The 556-nt window shown below is 70.3% G+C and overlaps 2 protein-coding genes across 2 annotated transcripts in view; both read left to right on the plus strand.

Moving 5' to 3' along the window:
- The window catches only part of LOC103262115 (junctophilin-3), a 94,761-nt gene that overhangs the window by 1,078 nt on the left and 93,127 nt on the right, over positions 1–556 (plus strand). The gene's annotated exons all lie outside the window — the stretch shown is intronic.
- Positions 203–554, plus strand: LOC110595780 (junctophilin-3-like; the record flags this gene model as incomplete). Its single annotated transcript, XM_021713201.1, has 1 exon — positions 203–554. A coding segment is annotated over exon 1 (324 nt), but the record flags the coding sequence as incomplete, so codon positions are not given.

A 556-nucleotide genomic window follows, 5' to 3' on the forward strand; every position in this document is an offset into this window, starting at 1 on the left:
TCCGGCGGCAGCGCGAGACGCTGGTCGGGCTCCGCGGCGCAGCTCGAGCGCGAGTCGTCGCCCCGGTGCACTTGAATTCCGCTGGAGCCGGCGCCGCGGCCGCCGGGCTCGCGGCCGCCCTCCCGGAGAAGCCCCCCCGCCGCCGAAAGCCAGCCAGCCAGGACTCCGGCGCGTCGGCCTCCGGCTCCTTGTTTTCACCGCCTGCGGGATTTGCAAACCGAGTTACATGCATGTCCAGTGGGGGCAGGTTTAATTTTGACGACGGAGGGTCCTACTGCGGGGGCTGGGAGGACGGCAAGGCGCACGGCCATGGCGTCTGCACCGGCCCCAAGGGCCAGGGCGAATACACCGGCTCGTGGAGCCACGGCTTCGAGGTGCTGGGCGTCTACACCTGGCCCAGCGGCAACACGTACCAGGGCACCTGGGCGCAGGGCAAGCGCCACGGCGTGGGCCTGGAGAGCAAGGGAAAGTGGCTGTACAAGGGCGAGTGGACGCACGGCTTTAAGGGGCGCTACGGGGTGCGGGAGTGCACGGGCAACGGGGCCAAGTACGAGGG

This window comes from Carlito syrichta, unplaced genomic scaffold (assembly GCF_000164805.1).
Source record: "Carlito syrichta isolate Samal-C Ts95f unplaced genomic scaffold, Tarsius_syrichta-2.0.1 Scaffold304337, whole genome shotgun sequence".
NCBI classification, from domain to species: domain Eukaryota; kingdom Metazoa; phylum Chordata; class Mammalia; order Primates; family Tarsiidae; genus Carlito; species Carlito syrichta.